The sequence below is a fragment of the Zophobas morio genome, unplaced genomic scaffold (assembly GCF_036711695.1).
Source record: "Zophobas morio isolate AGI-343-1 ecotype UQ-CSIRO unplaced genomic scaffold, CSIRO_AGI_Zmor_V1 ptg000002l, whole genome shotgun sequence".
Taxonomy (NCBI): domain Eukaryota; kingdom Metazoa; phylum Arthropoda; class Insecta; order Coleoptera; family Tenebrionidae; genus Zophobas; species Zophobas morio.
The window spans coordinates 22,709,949-22,727,399 of record NW_026972107.1 but is presented as its reverse complement, the minus strand read 5'-3'; the positions used below and the strand labels follow the sequence as shown (position 1 = coordinate 22,727,399).

General features: G+C 34.3%; 1 protein-coding gene across 4 annotated transcripts in view; it reads right to left on the bottom strand.

The window, feature by feature from the left end:
• The window catches only part of LOC135130688 (protein bark beetle), a 43,018-nt gene that overhangs the window by 1,990 nt on the left and 23,577 nt on the right, over nucleotides 1-17,451 (bottom strand). For 2 of the 4 annotated variants that reach the window (XM_064058125.1, XM_064058140.1), the window contains exons 4-8: nucleotides 17,218-17,429; nucleotides 16,810-17,165; nucleotides 16,632-16,757; nucleotides 537-551; nucleotides 19-280 (exon numbers count right to left, since the gene is read on the bottom strand). In XM_064058125.1, coding sequence (XP_063914195.1) covers nucleotides 19-280; nucleotides 537-551; nucleotides 16,632-16,757; nucleotides 16,810-17,165; nucleotides 17,218-17,429 — 971 coding nt within the window. Of the gene's footprint in view, nucleotides 1-18; nucleotides 281-536; nucleotides 552-4,147; nucleotides 4,969-16,631; nucleotides 16,758-16,809; nucleotides 17,166-17,217; nucleotides 17,430-17,451 lie in introns of those variants that run through there. The other 2 variants (XM_064058132.1, XM_064058148.1) reach the window with 2 other exon arrangements.

Here is a 17,451-nt window from a genome sequence, read left to right as displayed (position 1 = left end):
AATCGAGTATTAATTTACCTGGCAAAATGATTTCGCTTCGTGGAATGTCATGGGGGCCCCTATGTAAGTGTAACAAGTCCCCCCAACTAAATCCCATCCAGGAGGACATTTTCCCTTTTGTAGAATGGATTGGTTGTTAAGAAGGAACGGCGTGTAGTTTACTTCGAGCAGTTTTTGGTCGTCACTTTGATCTTTAATGCGCCCTCTAACACCTAACGTGTTATTTAATCCCCAGTAGTTATAAACGGCGTCGATTTTTGTGTTCCATAGCTGCAGAGTACTAAGCACAGAAAAAAGTTAATTAACGAACTTTTATGAGTTGATTAAAATTAATGAAACAAAAAAACGGCAATAAAAGCTGGAAAAGCAATTTCTATACTTTAAAACAAACAGCATGCAATATACACAAATTAAGCGATTTTCTGGAAATATTGATCTTTCTTTATGCAAATAACAATAACTGAATCTTTATAAACTAGTTTTACAGTAGTATTACGACAATTTATTAAAACATTTATTGCTATGCTATTTCTTACCTGTTGAACTCAAATCTGCATGCACCATGCAACATAAAACAAAAAATATGTTAGTGTTAGCTTATAAATAATCTAAAAATAATTTTAAATTGCTAAAATTTATTGGTTTAAATAAGTCTGCGAATAATTGCATTTGAACTTAGGAGTGGCAATAAAACTAATCAACTATGTCGTGAATTAGTTCATACAAATATAGGTCACGTATAAATGTTTTATAATATCATTCAATAGGTCTGCTGTAACATGAGTGACACTTATCTCGTAAGTCTCGTAACAGTTTTGTAATCATACAATGGCGACAGTGTGCGCGGTGTTTATTCCTGTAGAACAGAGACGATTCTACAGTTTCTGTAACTAACACTTTTAAATTGGAAAGCAACCTTCTTCAGAAGATGACATTTTAACAAATTTATGACAACTATAATTCATAAAACAATTCGCGTGTTCCATGGAAGCCCTTAAGTTCAAATTTTGTAATAATTTGGTGTTTGTTCCAAAAAATATAAAAAATGTTGGCTAATTTTGTGAAGTAGAGTACCTCGGAGCAACGAAAAAGCAATAAAAAACACCATCAATAACAGCCATGCATTTTTGAAGATTCGTCTTTAATAGTATTTTCGTCTAGATTTACCGTCAATTTGAAAAAACTTTCAAAATTTCATGGCTCTCTTTGATCAGGTTTATTATTGTTCTCGCAGTTGGTAGTTTGAGCATCATTATTTGCAGCATGTAATTTATTTGACTCTAGTATTTTTGTTTTGTTTTTGTTTACAGCATTGAATTCTGTCATTTTTTCTAAGTATAGTATAATCGTATTGTAGTAACAGTAAAGAAGAAAAAAATTGAGAAAAACCGGATCAAAAGAAATAGCGTCTGAAAGTGATTGTTGTATCAAAAAGGTAACGATTTTTCTCGCTTTGGTGAAAAAAAAATTACAACAAAATTTAAAACTGATTCTACAATACATGTGATTTTACAATGATCCCAAAATTTAGAATATAAGGGGTGGTCAACTGACAAAGTCATCAAGTTAGCGTGTTTTTTTGTGGAAGAGAACGTAGCGAAAAACGCATGTGTTTTATTAATCCTTACTACCGTGTATAAATGATATATTTAACAGAGTTCTTTAAAGGCGTTAATTTTGTTATAAAAGTGAGAATAGGTTGTATCATTCCGAGTTTTCAGTTGTCATCGATTAAATTTTTGGCTTATTTCAGACATACTTCATAATGTTTATAAAAAATCAACGCCAATTTGATGACTCTTTCCACTGAACACCCGTTGTGATAGGCAACACACATTTTATGTTTTCATGCCATAATCATCTATTTCATAGATAAATCAATGATGAATAAAGAGAACTCTGATGTGGGTACGTTATGTGAGGAACACTATGTGTATTCGAAAATTATTAGTCTGCGGTGATTTTAAAAGAATTCAATGACATGTCAAGGAATAACAATATATAAAATAACTATGTATAGTGAACCAAGAGTTATAAGGTTATATGGCCATCATAAAATCATCCCATTGTGTCGAAATTAAGTTGTTTACAATAGAAAAGGTTTTAGGGTCGTAAATAACTGCAGCTCGACCGGCTCTTGTAGTTTCGTTCAGGGACGGCTTTCATTAAATATGAAAATCCACCACTCCACTATTTCTTTACTACCTGCAGTCGCTGAGGGTTCCGAAATAACCACTCGCTTTGAAAGACGGCCCTGTTAAATATGAGCAAGAAATGTTTAGAAGATGATTTATTGCCAACCGGTAAGCTTAGTGCGAACCACACAAAGGGGGTATTTATTTGCGGTCAACTACTTTTATGATGGCCATATAACCTTATAGGTCTTGGTTCACTATACGTTAGTATTTACACTGAAGCACTGAAGTTAGAAGCGATAGTAGTAAACAACAATTTTTCGTCAAAATAAAAAAAAATCAGTCAGAAAGGTGAATCTAAGATTTAGTTTTTTAGATGTTTCTTTTAATTTCAAGTTTTGTGATGTGAAAATTAACAAATCTTTTAACTTTTGGTTACTACAGATCTTCAAAGCTGTAATGTTATTAGTAGCACTTTTTAAGTGTACTGTTATAGATTTAAAATGTCTATAAAAAATTATGTTAGGAAAAAAAACAGAAAAAATGTATGACGTCACAATTGTCACTAAAGTACTTTATTATATCATAAATATAATATAGTACTCTAATTGTCACCATGCGATTCAAAACTTTTCTTATCTTCCTAAACTACGAATTTCATGACATTTCCCTAAATATTCACGGAGCAAAATATGAAATGTGTTTTGTAATTACGATTACCTATTTGAAAATAATGAACAAGATTTCCTAAAATTAGCATATGATGATAAAAATTATCCCGTGATGATTCCGTTTATAAATTCAGGTCTTTTAGGCTTGCACAAATGTGTAGATTCATTTCAAAAATTTATGAACATTTCAAAATATTCCATATTTTTGTCCATGAGCACATTTTTTGTAATGTGATTACGCAAAGTACTATATTATTACAACCAGTTTTTCCTTCTTTTAAGATACCAACTAAAATATTAAATTAAAAAATGTCATAAAAATTCTAGTTTTGATAGCAAGGAAATTTGAAATTTCTTTTTAGAATGCAATTGCGATAAAATTTGTTTCATCTGCCTTAACGGATTTTCTCAGTTTATGCTATTTTGGATCATTTGTATATTATCTAGTAAACAACTTTATAATACGATTAATTTAATATGGAGTATGACAAAACATCAGTATTTTTTATTTTTTCTAAATATTATTGAACTAAATTATTATTATATTTAGTATTATCTATTTGAAAATAACATGTAAAAAAAATGTGAATATACCGAATGATTTTGTTAAATTTGGCATGAGATCAGGCTCTGAAATTAAAAGACGTAGAACTTCTTTTAATTATATTTTATGAATGTCACTGTCATTGACACAAGATTATTCTAATGAACCTGCGCCCTATGTCTTTCATATTTTTTGTTTCCGGAGCCTTCCATTATATCCAATTTAAAAAATCATATGGTATCACGTTTACGTTCCCATTTAAATGACAAATTCAAAAATAATTGACAGAATCCTTAAAATTGGAGAATATAGAATTTAAAATACGTTAGCCTTGTGTTAGCCCTTTCGCATAGTTTATAACAAACTGAACATGGAATGAATTTACAATTTTCCTAAAATAATGCTTAAAATATATTAATTGAAATTATTTCTACGTCCTATAGTATTTTGAAATAGAAAGGTTGCAATACAATCTTTTTAAAAGAGTTTTAAAATTAATCAGTTGAATAAAATTTATTACGCTGTTGATTCTCTATTAGCCTCTTCCTTTATTAGACCAAATTAGTTTCAAATATAAAAAGCGCCTGCCATGAGGTCCCAATCTTTCACTGAATATACCGTAATAATCACTAATGCCAGTGTGTGGTACCACCCGAAGTTCTCGGCCGCTCGGCTCTCGTCGGGTGTTCGGTACCACCCCCAATATGATTCATCACCGCCCTCCTGGACGAACGAGTGGCGGACCAGAGTCACCAACAACCCGTCAACGGGCACGCGTCGCAAAAACACATAAATACTTTCATCATATAATATATATATTGACATGTACATAATAATCAATAAATCGTTGTTAAAAGTGCACGTCGTTCCACAATTAATAATCACTACAGTTTCCACATTGGTCCTTCGAGCCGGATATTAATACCGCGATTGTATTATTCCGAATTGATACGCGACGCGTGGTAGTGACGTTCCGTGGTAGCAGTGGGCAGCATTTCTGAAAAAGGAAACACCACCCCATGGAAGAAGTTTTCAACTAACAAATTCCGTGGAAGCAGTGGGCAGCATTTCTAAAAAAGGAAACACCACCCCGTGGAAGAGGTTCATTCAGCGATCTCCGTGGCAGCAGTGGGCAGCATTTCCGACAAAGGAAACACCACCCCGTGGAAGAGGTTCATTCAGCGATCTCCGTGGCAGCAGTGGGCAGCATTTCCGACAAAGGAAACACCACCCCGTGGAAGAGGTTCATTCAGCGATCTCCGTGGCAGCAGTGGGCAGCATTTCCGACTAAGGAAACACCACCCCGTGGAAGAGGTTCATTCAGCGATCTCCGTGGCAGCAGTGGGCAGCATTTCCGACAAAGGAAACACCACCCCGTGGAAGAGGTTCATTCAGCGATCTCCGTGGCAGCAGTGGGCAGCATTTCCGACAAAGGAAACACCACCCCGCGGAAGAGGTTCATTCAGCGATTTCTACGGCAGCAGTGGGCAACATCTCCGACGAGGAAACGCCACCCCGTGGAAGAAGTCGTCATTCAGCGATTTTCGCGGCAGCAGTGGGCAGCATCTCCGACGAGGAATCACCACCCCGTGCAAAAATCTCAACATCGGAACTAGGGCTTCAACAAGAGGGAGTCAGTACACGTTAAAGCTACACTCTTATCGTGGACGAGTGTAAACCATTGAGAGGAGAAAGGTTAGTGGCTCTTTTGTCCTAAGATTTCCCTTTTTTACCATATTTGCAAGGCTAGCTTCAACGCGTATTTGTGTATCTATACATTTTTAATTGGCTTTAAGGTTCATTAATTATTCAAAAATATGTCTAAATTAGATCAGCAAAAAAGCAAATTGAAAACCATTGATGATACATTGAAACGAATAGAGGAATATGTACAGTCATATAGTCCTGGGGTCAGTATCAATCAATTAAAAGCACGATTATCACTTCTTGACGGAATTAGAAACGATTTTAACGAAACTCAATACCAGATAGAGCAACTTGAAAAGGGAGCCGCAGAAGCCTATGAAGGCTGCAGATCGGAATTTGAAATTCGTTATTGCGATGTTGTGTGTCTTATAAACGATATTATAGAAAAAAGTCTCGCGGTTTCGGTTCCATCGACTTCTTTATTGCTTAACCCTACGGACGGTAAAAATCCACGAGATTCTAATGACAGCATGCAGTTGAATCTACCTGTTTTAAATATCAAATCATTTAGTGGCGATTACAAAGAATGGTTAAATTTTGAAAATTCGTTCAAATCGGTGATAGATGAGAATAAGGCGTTAAATAATCGTCAGCGATTTCAGTATTTAAAGTCTTCCTTGCGCGACGAAGCCTTGCGTACCATCGAATCTTTAGTTATTAACGATGAAAATTATAAAGAGGCATGGAGATTACTAACTAATCGGTTCAAAAATACTCGTTTAATAGTGCAAGATCACGTAATGTCCATTTTAAATGCTCCTAGTATAAATAAGCAATCACCATCCTTATTGCGGGCTCTTGTCGATACAGTGGTGTCGAATTTAACGTCTCTAAAATCATTAGGAATAACGGTGGACAAATGGGATGCATTACTTATTCCTATCATTGTAGAAAAGTTGGATTAAAGTACAAAACGTGAATGGCAACTTTCCCTCGATAAAGATGTACCGACTTACAAACAGTTTATTGACTTTCTAGAAAAACGTTGTTTAATGTTGGAATCATTAAGTTATATGTCGAATAATAAAACATCAAATGAAGGAAAGGTTTATCATAAACAAAATAATTATTTCAACAAATCAAAGACTGTTTCTCACATAACCACTAATAAAAAACAAGCATCTTGTTCAATGTGTAAAAAATCATCTCATGTTATTTTTCAGTGTATAGATTTTTTGAAAATGTCAATTCCCGAGCGTATAGCGCAAGTTAAACGTCTTAAATTATGCATCAATTGTCTCCGAGAAAATCATCAGGTTGCTACATGTCGTACCAGTCATAAATGTCAAGCTTGTAACAAAAAACATAATACGTTAATACATACAGACGAAGCTGACGCCGATGAAAATAGTTCAGTAACTTTAAGTAATCATTCTTCTAGTTTATTAAAATGCTCAGATTCCGTTTTACTATCAACGGCTATAGTTCTTATTAAAAATGCTAAAAATGAATATGAAACTTGTAGAGCTTTGTTGGATCCAGGTTCTATGTCCAATTACATAACTGAACCGATGATTAAAAAGCTAAAATTGAGCACGAAACAAATAAATATTCAAATTAAGGGTTTAAATGGAGCGGCAAGTTCTTCTCAAAAGCAAGTTTTAGATGTGGGTATAAAATCTATTTATAATGCGTACTCAACAAAAATAAATTGCATCGTGGTGAACAAAATAACCGAAAATCTTCCGTTAGTCGTCACCTTAGAACTGGTTTGCCGCATATCCAGATCGCGTCCGAGGGATTTTCGCCTCTACTGTTTGCTGCAGATTTGCCGCATGTCGCACTTGGGCGAAGCGAAACATAGTTTAGATTCAGTGCTGATTTGCCGCATGTCCAAGCAGAAATCGATACAGTACCGTTATCCGTTTTTACGTACTTCCTTGCTGTTTTGCTTTTGAGCGTTAGGTTTGGGGTTGGGAAAGAAATCGTATTCAACTTCACGCGCAGAACAATAAGAATAATGTGAAATAAATAAAAAAGAGACTTAACAATTTTGATGAATCTGAAATTAAAAAAAAGCAACTGTAATTTGTGCAACTCTTTTTCTGTTGTTATAGATGTTACAAATATTTTCGATTTTTTTTTTAAGAAAGATTGAGTTTCAAATTATTAGATTCGAAATTTTACAAATTAAAATTTCAAATAGATTTGTTGCTCGTTAAACAAATAATTTAATTTTTTACTTAACAGTAACATTTTTATTTAATGATTTCTCGGAAATGATTGAACTTATTTTCTCTAAAATTTTAGTCAATAAAATTCATAATGCTGCATACCTGTATTCGTATTTGTGGAAATGATATTTCCACATCAATAATTACAGATAATAATAAATACATTTTTCAGAGATAATTAAGATGAAAAATTGAAACGATATTAGAAATCGCGTGGTGAAGTAGTTAACTAAGTATAACGAACAATGAATGTTAAGTTATTGATGTTTTGCTTCAATTTTTTCTAAATATTTTTAAAATAAAGAGACTTATTTTTCTTTATTTTTATATAAAATCTACATTTGATAAAACGCATTGCAGTCATTCATTTTACCTAAAAATTGTAGAATCCAAATATTGCATTGTTAATTTCCATTGTTAAATGGTGAATTGTGAACGAAATACGGAGTACCAAATTTAAATGTGTTTTACAGAAAGGAATTATTTTTACAAAGGATAATAAAATGATATTTTCTTTGCATTGGCGGAGTAATGGCGGCTCGTTGACTCGCTGCAGTCCTACTTGCAGCTTAATATGTAATTTTTTTATATAAAATATTCAAACTGATAAAGAACACTCGGGTAAAAATAGGTTGTTGTCTCAAACAATTAGATTCCAGTATTTTATTACATTACGTGGATATTGACTACAAGTAGCTATTGTCGGGCAACCAGAGAAAATTAGCAGTGATACTGTTTAAAACTGTAAATGCAGTATATTTGGATTTGGAAATAAATCATTCGTTTCCATGTCTTATGTATCAAAGACAATTATGTTGACTGCAACCCAAATCTATTTGATTACCCCTAACTCCATAATATCTAGTACTTAACCCTTAATTACTCGCGCTTTGTCTTGTTTATTAATTGGTCGCACAGTGTATTTTATACACCATCACGTTTTTGGACTTTTTAAGCTTTTCTTTTATTTCAGTTTTATAATTTTTATGATTTTAACCAACTTGTACAATAAGAAAAATTCAACAATTCAAAATTCAAATTCAAAAATACTCTAGGGTTTTATTTAAATTTAGAACATACAACATAAAATAACTTTAAATTCACAAAAATGAGAAACAAAAAACAAAAATTCAATTCTAAAACAATGAGAATAAGACTTTATTCTTGCTCTTCTGTTCTACTTTTACGACAGCTTACGCATTCTTGTGTTTTTACTACGTGTTCTTTACATGCTAGTCTACCACACAAGTCGCATGTGATGGTTGTAACGCGATTTTTCTTACTTTCGCAAAAGACACATTTACCTCGATTTCTTGTAACATTCCTCTCAATGTTCGTTGAAGTTTTTTTATATTTAGAAAGAAAGCCTTTTATATCTATAGGAAGCGTCTCAATGTTTGCTCGAGTTTCCAGATGAGGCTTCATCAAAGACAATGCAACGTTTTTCAGAAAAATACGTCGTGGCTGTTTATTGGAGTCTATGTGAAAGTATTTATAAATTATGTTAGAGTTTATTCCCGCAATATTAATCATTTGGAAAAAAAGAACCAGAGGCCAGCGTCTTGTTCGTTTTTGTACCGAATAATTACCACACATTTCGTCAACGGTGTCAATTCCGCCTTTAGTAGAATTGTAAAACAAAACGATATCAGGCTTATTTGAAGATCTGTCGACAATATCGTCGGCGTGCATAGTCGAGAGTAGTATCACAGCTTTATTTTTTTTTTGGCAATAGGATACTAGCGTCATATCCTTCCGAAACGCAAATATTGAAGATGGAATTGGTCGTGATTTATTAGGTAATAGTTCGGCAGGTATCTCTTTTTTATTTTTTCTCAATGTGCCAACTAATGTGGTTTTTTTGTTTAGTAAATCCTCTGCAAGTGGGTAACTCGTGTACCAATTGTCAGTCGTCAAGTTTCTATTTTTTCCAACGTAGTCGTTTGTCAACCTACTGACAACTGCTTGTGGAGAATTTTCACAGACATAAGGTCCGTCTGGCTGCTTGCCACAGTAAAGCTCTAAATTAGACAAGTAAAATGTTTTGGAATCGCATAAAGCAAAAATTTTTAGTCCATACTTTGCCGGCTTGTTTGGCATATACTGAATAAAACTGCATCTTCCTCGGAAAGGAATCAGCATCTCGTCAATTGTCATAAACTCTCCAACGCAATAAGAGCCCTTGCAGTTTGCAACAAATGCATCAAATATATGTCGTATTGCTGCCATTTTGTCGGTTATGCGTCTGTTTTCTCTAGTGCCCACATCGTCAAATCGGACTACAGAAAGAAGAAACAAGAAACGGTTTGCGCTCATACAAGCTCGAAATATTTCTATTCCCGTTCCGTCGGCGCTAAACAATTCGTGAAAATTGGTATGACCTTGTTTTTTTACACCGGAGAGAATCAGCAGTCCCAAGAATGCCAAAAATTCTTCCTTATTTGTCTCACGTGCATCTCTCTCTCGCGCATAATTTTCCTGTTTTCTTCTGATAAAAATATTTGTACATCTTACAATCTCTTCAACCATCGCAGCATTTATAAATTTCTCAAAAGCAGATATTTCGTTTGATATCTCACTTTTTGGGACGAGGGGATGACAACGTTCTTTACAAATGTTTTTTGCAGGTGTCTTTGACTTTTTCTTCAGAGGCAATTTGCTCCATTCCAAGTTATGCTTTGTTTTGTAAACTGGACCATCGCCATCGTTTGCATTTTGAAGAGCTGTTGTTGCCGTAACTGAATAATCTGAATGTTCATCTTCATTTACCAAATTATCGACATTGTTATCGCCACTAGCCTCTTGTTCTGAATTGCTTTCATGTTCACTAAGTTCGAATTGTTCTTCGGAATCTGCTGAATCGTCTCCACCCACTATTTGTTCTTCAGATAGATCTTCATCATGAAAAGCAGCTAATTCTTCATCAGTCAAACAATTGGGATTCCTCACTTGGATTGGAAACCTGTTTTCAAGTGAAAAAATATTTTTGTAATCAGTTTTTGATCAAATTTTATTCGATGTATGTTTTATACTTTACACAATTAATACTTACATATTAAGTCGCACGGTGTAATTTGTACACAGGACAAAATCAAACTAATTTAATTAGCAATAACACACTGTACGGTCGCTGTTCTTAACCTCAAATGCTTATAAGAAAGATAAATGAGGAATACCTAGAAGCGCTTGCGCATTGAAATAGTTTTTAGCAAATGGCCGACAAAAACGTCAACTGCGTGTATTTTATACACGCATGCGAGTAATTAAGGGTTAATATAGTTATACGCTTTTCAGTTGAAAATGAAAGAATTATTTGTACTGGTAGTTGTAAACAATTGTATAAATATTTCCGTTGGATTCCTTTGCGAACTCTTTGTCAATTATTATTTATGATACTATGGTATGATCCCAAACTGTTTAGAGAAGAAAGGGAGACTGTGGTGTGCGCACGTAAACTTGTCCTATTTCTTTCCAATACATTAGCTCTATATATTAGCTCTCTGTCTATCATCTCCTACGTGCGCTTATCATAGACTCCTTTTTTCTAAAAAGTATGCAGTATTTCCCGCGCAAACCAGCAGTCAGATCTCTAGATTGCCTGGCCTCGTGATTTGTCACGTATTTTTAAATAACATACAGTTTTCTAAATTTGCTGAAGTACTACTAAACTACAAAAATAAATAAACGGGTAAATTGTATTCTCAAATTATAACTCCGAATTAAACATGCAATGTGAAAACTTAATGCCGTGAACCCTACTAAGTATAAATTAAACGTCATTGTTTGCTAACTACATAATTGATTAAACTTATTATTTTAATAAGGTAAGATATTAAACTAGACAGAGACTTGAATACTTTTTTTTACTAATTTTAATAATTCTTGTAAATGAGTAGATATTTAATAATAAAGCAATACATATTATTATACGCAAAAAATGTATTTGCATGCTTTTGCATAAACTTCCTGCACTTATAATTTATGAACAGTATTTTGGACGATGCCCAATTAATTGATAAATAATAGTATGTTGATGTAAAAAGAGTATCATTACATTACTTCAAATTCTTTTAACTTTTTTTATGTAGTATATCCTGTTTCCAAAATCTCGAGAAATTAGGGTTATGGTAATTCAATTCAATCTGGGTGCTTAGGGTAAAAACTCAATAAACAACAAATGAAAAAGTATGTTATTTTTCAAAATTTATATAACATTTATTGCTGTAAAAGTTGGAGATGACGTTATATGATGGGGAGGATGATTACAAAATTTTGGTCAGCGTTTTATCAACCGGAAAGGAGAGACCTATGTTTTCGTATTATAGGAGTCATGAAACGTTGAGAAGCCATAAAAGTAGCCAGTCGCCCGATGAACTTGATTACAATACTTCCTTAGCTTACGCTCGAGACATAAAAAAAATAAACAATAACATTTGGATTTAATAGCTTTTGATATCTGGTATACCTAAACAGTGAGTGAATTTTATGCGGCTATTATTACCATTACATATAACCATCCACTTAAATTAATAGGTAAAAAAATTTACCCATAGATAAGTTATTGTAAAGTTATTTTTATTTACACGCGTATAATTGCACAACAATAATTGTTAGACAAATAGAATGAAAGGCAATGTCATATTAAAAAACAAATTACTCGTTTCGATGTAAGGTACCTTATGTAAGTTAACAACATACATCTATTTAATTATTATAGGTAAAATTCTAATACGAAATTTATTCTTGAAGTAAGTCGTAAATTGTAAATAGCTATAAATTCGGAAATAATTCTTTTTAAAAGATACAAGTCAAAAATGTATTAGGCATGATTGTCAAGAAACATTCCAATTCTGTTTCAAATTTGCAAGCATTTTATGTCAAAAGCTGATTTTTGTAAACGTTCGAGTAATAAATTTCGAAGCAAAATCCACCTAAACAACATTTTAATTTAAAAAATTAAAAATGTATCTATTATTTGTGATTATTGATGTAGAAATATCGTTTCTACAAATAAGAATACTACAAAAAATTGTGAACTCTTTTACTGGTATGCAGCGTTATAAATCTTGTTCACTAAAACTTTAGAGAAAATAAGTTCAATCATTCCCGAGAAAAAATTAAAGAAAAATGTTACTGTTTAGTAAAAAATTAAATTATTTGTTTATCGAACAACAAATCTATTTGAAATTTAAATTTGCAAAATTTCGAATCTAATAATTTGAAAATATTTGTAACATCTATAACAGAAAAAGAGTTGCACAAATTACAGTTGCTTTTTTTTAATTTCAGATTCATCAAAATTGTTAAGTCTCTTTTTTATTTATTTCACATTATTCTTATTGTTCTGCGCGTGAAGTTGAATACGATTTCTTTCCCAACCCCAAACCTAACGCTGAAAAGCAAAACAGCAAGGAAGTACGTAAAAACGGATAACGGTACTGTATCGATTTCTGCTTGGACATGCGGCAAATCAGCACTGAATCTAAACTATGTTTCGCTTCGCCCAAGTGCGACATGCGGCAAATCTGCAGCAAACAGTAGAGGCGAAAATCCCTCGGACGCGATCTGGATATGCGGCAAACCAGTTCTAAGGTGACGTAGTGTCTATCAACCCCTCATCTTTGGAAATTCCCAAAACCATAAAACTAGCAGATCCCAAGTTTTTCGAATCTGGTACAATAGATCTTTTGATAGGAGCCGGCCTTTTTTGGAATTTACTTTGCATAGGCCAATTGTCCTCGCCGGGCAGTGGGTTAATATTTCAAAAAACACATTTAGGGTTTATTGTGGGAGGCCCTCTCGGTACCATAAACTTACCGACAAATTTTACAACATGCAATATTTCCATATCCGGACCCGACCCCGGCTTAGAAATACAGGCAAGAAAGATTTGGGAATTGGAAAAACCAGTAATTACGGCGGATTACGATAAGAATGCGTCTAACGAAGAAGAAATTCTTTGTGAAACCCACTTCCGGGAAACTGTCCAACGGGACCATGACGGGCGATTTATTGTACGGTTGCCCATTAAAAATAACAAAATAAATATTGGTAATTCACGAAATGCAGCTCTCAAACTCTTTTTCAGTCTTGAAAGGAATTTGATCAAAAACCCACACGTTAAAACAAATTATGTAGATTTCATGTTAGAATACCAAAATTTAAATCATATGGAATATTTAAGCCAACCACCCAACGACAACAATTGCGTTTATTTGCCTCACCACGCCGTGCCAAAGGAGTCTAGTACGACAACAAAATTAAGAGTTGTTTTTGACGCGTCGGCAAAAACTTCAAACAAACAAAGTCTAAACGATAATTTGCTAGCTGGGGCGGTATTACAACAAGACCTATTTTCAATAATAGTACGCTTTAGAACATTTCAGTACGTGTTAAACGCTGATATAGCGAAAATGTATCGTCAGATTAAGATACATCCCAACGATACGAATTATCAATTAGTTCTTTGGCGGAATCATCCATCCGAACCCCTAAATACGTATCGTCTTTTGACACTAACATATGGTACTAAACCGGCAAGTTTTATTGCCACGCGGTGTTTGAAGGAGTTAGCTGATCAAAACCAAGCTAGGTACCCTGTCGCGAGCGAAATCATTCGTCGAGATTTTTATATGGACGACCTTTTAACCGGGGCTGACTCGATCGAAGATTTAACTGAAATAAAAAATGATGTAACGGCCATATTGAAACAGGGTCAATTTGAACTGCGAAAATTTCAGTCAAACGAACTAAGTGTTGTATCTAATAATGATAATTTCCATGATTCGAACGTACAATTGCATAAGGATAAATTTACAAAAATTTTAGGTTTGTGTTGGAACCCTACCGTCGATAATTTAAGTTACGAGATTATACTGAAAAATATACCTAATAAAGTAACCAAACGTGCCATACTTTCGGTAACGGCCCAAATATTTGATCCGTTAGGGTTGCTCGGACCCATCATAATGCATGCTAAATTAATTTTGCAACGTTTATGGACGCTGAAACTGGGTTGGGATGAATCAGTACCTCCCGATATATATACGTCTTGGATTACCTTTTTAAGCAGTTTGAACCATATACGTCAAATTAAAGTGCCAAGAAAAATTATACCCATTGCATTTTCCGACATTAGCGAAATGTCCACACTCTTAATACGCATTGAAGCATGTTCAAATTCAAGACCTTTGACCCCCTTATTGTCCGATCCCAACGACCTGAGCATCCTAACACCCGGTCACTTCCTCATCGGAGAGCCATTAATTTCCTTTCCAGAATACGATGTGACGGAGGTGCCGATTAATAAACTGTCCCGATGGCAATTGGTGGAAAAAATTCGCACGCATTTTTGGCGACGCTGGAGTCGCGAGTACCTAACGCAACTGCAATCAAGATCCAAATGGCAGAAACAGCAAGAGCATTACAGAAGAAAATGTACCACCTCTCACATGGAAAACCGGACGGATCACGGTTTTCATCCAGGCGACGACGGTGTAGTGCGGGTGGTAACAATCAAAACTGTTCATGGACTCACCAAACGCGCCTTACGTAAAGTGTGCGTTTTACCCATAGTGCGCGATCATTTGACATTACTTATGATGCGAACTGACTATTATAGGGGTTTTTCACGTTTAGACATTTTGGTACAATTTTCAATTTTCCAGGCTACCCCTCTAGGCCAGCCAGTCGTAATATGTTGAAGGACGCACCTTCAAGAGGGGAAGTCATGTGTGGTACCACCCGAAGTTCTCGGCCGCTCGGCTCTCGTCGGGTGTTCGGTACCACCCCCAATATGATTCATCACCGCCCTCCTGGACGAACGAGTGGCGGACCAGAGTCACCAACAACCCGTCAACGGGCACGCGTCGCAAAAACACATAAATACTTTCATCATATAATATATATATTGACATGTACATAATAATCAATAAATCGTTGTTAAAAGTGCACGTCGTTCCACAATTAATAATCACTACAGTTTCCACAGCCAGGGTGTACAAAAACAAATAGGTATCGTTTTGATTTTCCGTCACGGCCATGGTACTTTTTTCAGTATTTTTCAAAAACATGAAATATTTTATCTCCATGATTTTTGCAGATCAAAATAAATATTGAAACAACGCATTTCAAATCGTAGCAGGAGTATAATACTACTATTTATTAGTAGTGTTACTATTGGAAGGAAGATATTCAAGTTTACAGAAAAGTTTCAAAAATAATTTGTTCGACGTTGCATGTACGGTTATTACTTATACTGATAAGTATAAGTATAAGTTATTACTGATAAGTAATAACCGTATATGCATTTTTCATTAAATAGTATGTAAAAATTGTTTTACTAATACTGAATTAAACACGCTAGGTAATTGCTTTATCTGCATTTATAACGATTATTACGTTTACTTAATTCAAAAAAGGAAAAGGAGGGTTTATTTAACATCCAAACCGTCTCTCAAACAAAAAAAAAAAAGAAAAAGAATTTATAACATAATAATTTTCCCCCTTCTCAAAAATTAAGTATTTAGGTGTCATCAGCCTTTAGATATGCTTTCATGAATTATTTGTTACTCGTTTCAAATACTACAAAATATTTTAAATGCGATTTAATGTACTAGCTTGCATGCCTCAGATGGTGCATTTCTACTCTACCGATCGAAATCCTGCTCATTCTTGAGAACCTTAAGACACTTGAATGCATCAATAAAACGTACAGTTAAACCTTGATCACCGTTTCCCTAATGAATTGTTCATCGGTGAAGTCAAAACTTCCTTGTCTAGACCTAAAAACTGGTTTTTCTTATAAACAAATAAACATGTTTAAATTTCCATCTTAGATATTTTGACCTCTAAAATATGCGAAGACACGTAACCTTCAATACATCTCAGTAGAACAATAAGAATGAGCAGAATAGTGTTTTATCTATCTAGCCCAGTGGTTCGCAAACTGGGTGCCGCGGCACACTAGGGTGCCGCGGATCCCCCAAGAGGGTGCCGCGAAAATTTTGTAATGATGTTTATAAATATAAGCACAGAACCAACTTTAAAAATAATAATTGATGATCTGATTTTATTAATATGGTACAACTGTTCAGTAATGGAAAATGTGTTCTGAACATGTTAATTTTCTTCATACTGAAGTAAGATGGCTAACAAATATTTATAAAACAATCTTAACATCAATTACATATTATACAAACATGTGATAAAGTGTTTTTGATAATAAATTAGTTACAATTAAAACTGTTCTTGGTGGGGTGCCGCCAAATTTTGTTTAAAATTTTAGGGTGTCATCAATAATAAAAGTTTGCGAACCACTGATCTAGCCTAATGCTACAGTAGCGATTCCCATTATAGAGTTGACCTCAATTTGACTGCAATAAAAATGAAAAGTACTTACAGGGATCTGTTCACTGTTATCATTTCATAATCGTTATCTGGGTTAAAGAAAATGTTATCCACATACTGCTGGCCGGCCGTTCCCGCAACGACAGTCGATCGGCTGTGGAGATGTACGGCATAATTGCTAAAATGATACAAATTATAATTTCATTTAAAGCTTCGTTTTACATACTTACTGATAAAATCCATTATGGGAAGTAGTTTGGTAAATCGGAAGCCTCACTTTGTCAAATCCCGACACTTCCAAATTTTGCATGCCAATATTCCTTTTCACGTAGTTCAACGTAAAATTAGAAACTACTTGCTTCAGAACTATGTTATTGTAATATCTTGCTACATTTCTTGTGAAATAATTACGGTAAATAACAACTTCCTGATAGGGTGAACTCTGTCGACCTTCCACGTACAGAACAGGCAGGTTGCTGTTATTAACGAATAAGTTATTGTGAATATAACCCTTGAGAGAAGTAGCAGATCCTCGTGAATCCGCCTTGATTGATAAACCTCCTTGGTTGCCGTCAACTAAGTTGTTCTGTAATAGGATTAAGTTATTGATTTTTTCTTAAATGGCGCAGTACGCTCACTCTAAAGAAAATAGTTTGTGTGTTCTGTATATCGATTTCCACCGCTGCATTACAGGTCGTGAAATTACCGTAGAGCTTCTGGCAGTTGCGCTTGAATTGATTCTTGTCGATGGTTACGATGGGGTTGACTTCACCTGCCGACACGTAAAGCATGGCCCCATCTTTATTTTTATTTACTACTGAATAAGATATGTTGTGCTGCACATCTCGGTCTGGAAATAAAGAAAATTACAT